This window comes from Triticum aestivum, chromosome 3D, assembly GCF_018294505.1.
Source record: "Triticum aestivum cultivar Chinese Spring chromosome 3D, IWGSC CS RefSeq v2.1, whole genome shotgun sequence".
NCBI lineage: Eukaryota > Viridiplantae > Streptophyta > Magnoliopsida > Poales > Poaceae > Triticum > Triticum aestivum.
The window spans coordinates 432,231,339-432,234,445 of NC_057802.1; the positions used below are offsets into that span (position 1 = coordinate 432,231,339).

Consider the following 3,107-nt stretch of genomic DNA (forward strand, 5'->3'; position numbering starts at 1 on the left):
AAGGCGCCATGGGGGATGCAACAAGTCGAACGTCAGATTGATATTGCCGTCCAATCTATATTGGTTCAACCTATCTACCATCTCCAACCCAAAGAGTAAAACTTGTACTAGTTTGCTCCGTATGTATGTGGCTATACCCTGTATAAAAATGTATGTTGTAACTCAACTAATAAATCGGTTCTGATATGATAGATGCAGACAACAGTTACTTGATTCAAAAGCTTGAACTGAAGGCATTAAATTTTGTGATCTACGAATATGATATATAAGATACTAGAACCATGCATGTGATCCTGTGTCCTGAATAATCTAACAGTTTTTCTTCTGAGTTAAAAAAAAGTTTTTCTTCCATTCTTTGCTAGCTCTAGCATATGCATTGTGTAGATAATTGGGTCCTTTCTCATAGAGACTAGAAGTCCATACAACATTGGGATAAACTATATTTGGAATGCAGCTTGCGGTACGTGGTGGTTTAATAAACGTAATTGACAGGTAGTTCTACATAAAATGCGGCCCAAAGAGAGAAGATTACAAAAATAATAGCAGACATACGTAGGAACCCTAGCTAACTAAGTCATAATTTTGATAACTATTCCTCACTGCCCCAGAAGTTGAAATAGTACGAGATATCGTAGCCCCTACAGAAACGCATCGATCATGATGCACGTCATGCATAGTCATCCTCCTCCAACCCATGAGCTGGCTAGCTAGCTAGCAAGCAAGCTAGGCGTCTCCGATGCTCAGCAGCTCCTTGGAGGAGGTGTTCCATTGCTTGTTCCCGGGGCTCCATTTTGGGCACTTGGGGCTGAAGTAGCTGGCCTGCACCCTCGCGTCCAGGAGCTCGACGACCGGCCCGGGGCGCACGCAGCGCGGCGCCTTGTACTGGTTGATGGACGCGCCCTGGCTGAGCGCGTAGTCCATGAGCTTCTCGAAGGTGCCCTCGGACACGACGCGGATCTCGAGGGGGCCGATGGACCTGTCGCAGGCGCGGCACTGCCGGTACACGCTGTTCAGGGCCTCCTCCACGGACAGGCAGCACTCCTCGAACACGGACGCCGGCACCGCCGTGCTGCCCTCGCGCAGCTCCCAGAACAGCACGTAGTGGCCTGGGATGGCGGCGGTATCGGCGTAGCTGGTGTACTCCACCAGCGATGCGCCGAACGGCGCCAGGTGCTGCACCGCGCTGCTCACCGCCGTGTGCAGCTCCGTCTCGTCCGTCTTGTCCGAGTCGATGCTCAGCGCCACGTTCCGCCGTCGCACGAAGCTGAACATCGGCGCCTCGTTCTTGAACCCTGCTACCCTCAGTACGTCGCCCACACGATACCGGCACAAACCTGTGAAGATCACATACACATGGACAATGTTAGCCTTGCTAAAAAGGCATAAGATCATCGAGGCAACGTTAGGCAGTTAGAGAATGTGTTGAAGCTGCGATGGAGCCTTACCTGAGAAGGTGGTTACCACGAGTTCGTAATCGTGACCGAGCTTCACGTCGACCAGATCGACGAGGTCGCGGTGGCTCGGCTCGGCATTGGCGTTGCTGCAATGGACGGGGAGGAACTCGAAGTGGCACATGGTGGGGATGAGGGTGTACGCGACCTCGCCGGGCTTGCACATGGGGTTGAGGTTCAGGCCGAAGTAACACTCCGAAGAAGCGTACATGGTGCAGATGAGCGGCAGGCCACCGCCGTAGAACTCGAGCGTCGGGATGTACTGCGACATGGCGCCGGTCACGATCACGTCGATGTACTTGGTGCGGGGCCACAGGCGTCGGATGATGCCCTCCCACGACGGCTTCGAACACTCGGCCTCGATCTCGCTGGCGAGGGCTGGGTTGGCGTGGAGCAACCTCCCGACGGCGTCGCGCACCGAGCGGTCGGTGATCTCCGGGTCGAGCTCGCCGGTGCGGATGTCGTGGCACAGGCGAGGCCAGTGCTTCTCAAGGAAGCGTATTGCGCGGAGGAAGCCCGACGCGAACACCGCGCCCACGCGCAGCACGTCGGTGCGGTGCACGAGGCCGCAGAGCAGCTGGGCGTACATGCTCTGGTAGGAGTCCACGCACAAGATGGCCTCGTTGGGGCTCGTGTACGCCGTGTACGGGTCGTGCGGCCTGTCGAGGAACTGCCGGCTCCGGTAGTAACTTGTCAACACCGGCCGCGCGGCCAGCCCTCCTGGCGTCCGCGACTCGGCCTTCACGAAGAGCAGGTACATCGCCTTGCCTTTGTCCAGCCCGGGCAGCGACTGGCTCATCACCGGCATCAGTAGACTGTACAGCAGCGACCTCCTGTCAAGCTCGTCGGCGATGGTCGGCATGAGCTTCCTTTCCCCTCCGGAAGTGCCGGAGCTGGTGCACATAAAACAAACCATTGCGCGAGGCGCGTTAGTGCATGCCGGTAGATTTCTCTCACACTAGCTAGAAGCCTAGAACAGCCAGCATATCCACATGAGTCCATGTGTACTTGTCATGCATACCTTGTGAGGAACTCGGAGATGGGCTTGCCGGAGAGGATCGGCGAGGAGTCACCGTTGGCGATGCGGAGTATGTCAGGCTGGAGGTCCTCGTAGGTCACGAGCGGGACGCAGCGGCGGAAGGCGTCTACGGGATCGAGGGGGCTGCTGCTGGAGGAGACGCCGTACCGGCGCAGGTACTCGGCCGTCTCGTTCTGCGCAAGGATCTCGGCGAGTACGCGCTGCTGCACCTTCCCGGCGTTCGCCGTGACGTGCTCGATGAAGTCGAGCGCCTCGCGGTGCGCCCCGGGGGCGTAGCCGGAGGCGGGAGCTGGCTGGGCACTCGGTGCTTCCGGCATGGCACCGCACTGTGAAGGGGCCTTGTGTGACTCTCTGCTGAAGAGGATTTCTGAGCCCAGGTTCGTCAGGATGCCGTAGTACTATCAGCTCGCTGGTTTGTGTGAGCGAGAAGTACGAGTGGAACGGGTTATATAGAGAGCGGATGGGTGGTAATGGGGAGTGCCTTACTCATGGGTTGTCAATTGTGTCCATGTGTCTATGCCATCTGGGCCTACTACTAACATTACACATATACTGTAAAAATTGTTTCTAATGATCATTTGCCTGCGATTTTTTTTGAAAAGTTTGGCCTGCTGATG

At 56.3% G+C, this 3,107-nt stretch overlaps 1 protein-coding gene across 1 annotated transcript; it reads right to left on the reverse strand.

Annotated features, from left to right (window-relative positions):
- Positions 1–440: 440 nt before the first annotated feature.
- Positions 441–2,894, reverse strand: LOC123079402 (probable indole-3-acetic acid-amido synthetase GH3.1). The gene is made up of 3 exons (XM_044502172.1): positions 2,473–2,894; positions 1,446–2,344; positions 441–1,334 (listed from the first exon to the last, which is right to left on the reverse strand). Exons 1-3 carry the CDS (start codon positions 2,805–2,807, stop codon positions 724–726), a joined length of 1,845 nt encoding a protein of 614 aa, XP_044358107.1. The 5' UTR covers positions 2,808–2,894; the 3' UTR covers positions 441–723.
- Positions 2,895–3,107: the final 213 nt, after the last annotated feature.

Bases quoted from the DNA above. Each gene is read 5' to 3' on its own strand.
- LOC123079402 (XM_044502172.1), bottom strand. From the start codon at position 2,807: ATGCCGGAAGCACCGAGTGCCCAGCCAGCTCCCGCCTCCGGCTACGCC. The intron at 2,345-2,472 runs GTATGCATGACA...TATGTGCACCAG, and splicing joins ATCTCCGAGTTCCTCACAAG to CTCCGGCACTTCCGGAGGGG. The intron at 1,335-1,445 runs GTAAGGCTCCAT...TGATCTTCACAG, and splicing joins CGTGGTAACCACCTTCTCAG to GTTTGTGCCGGTATCGTGTG.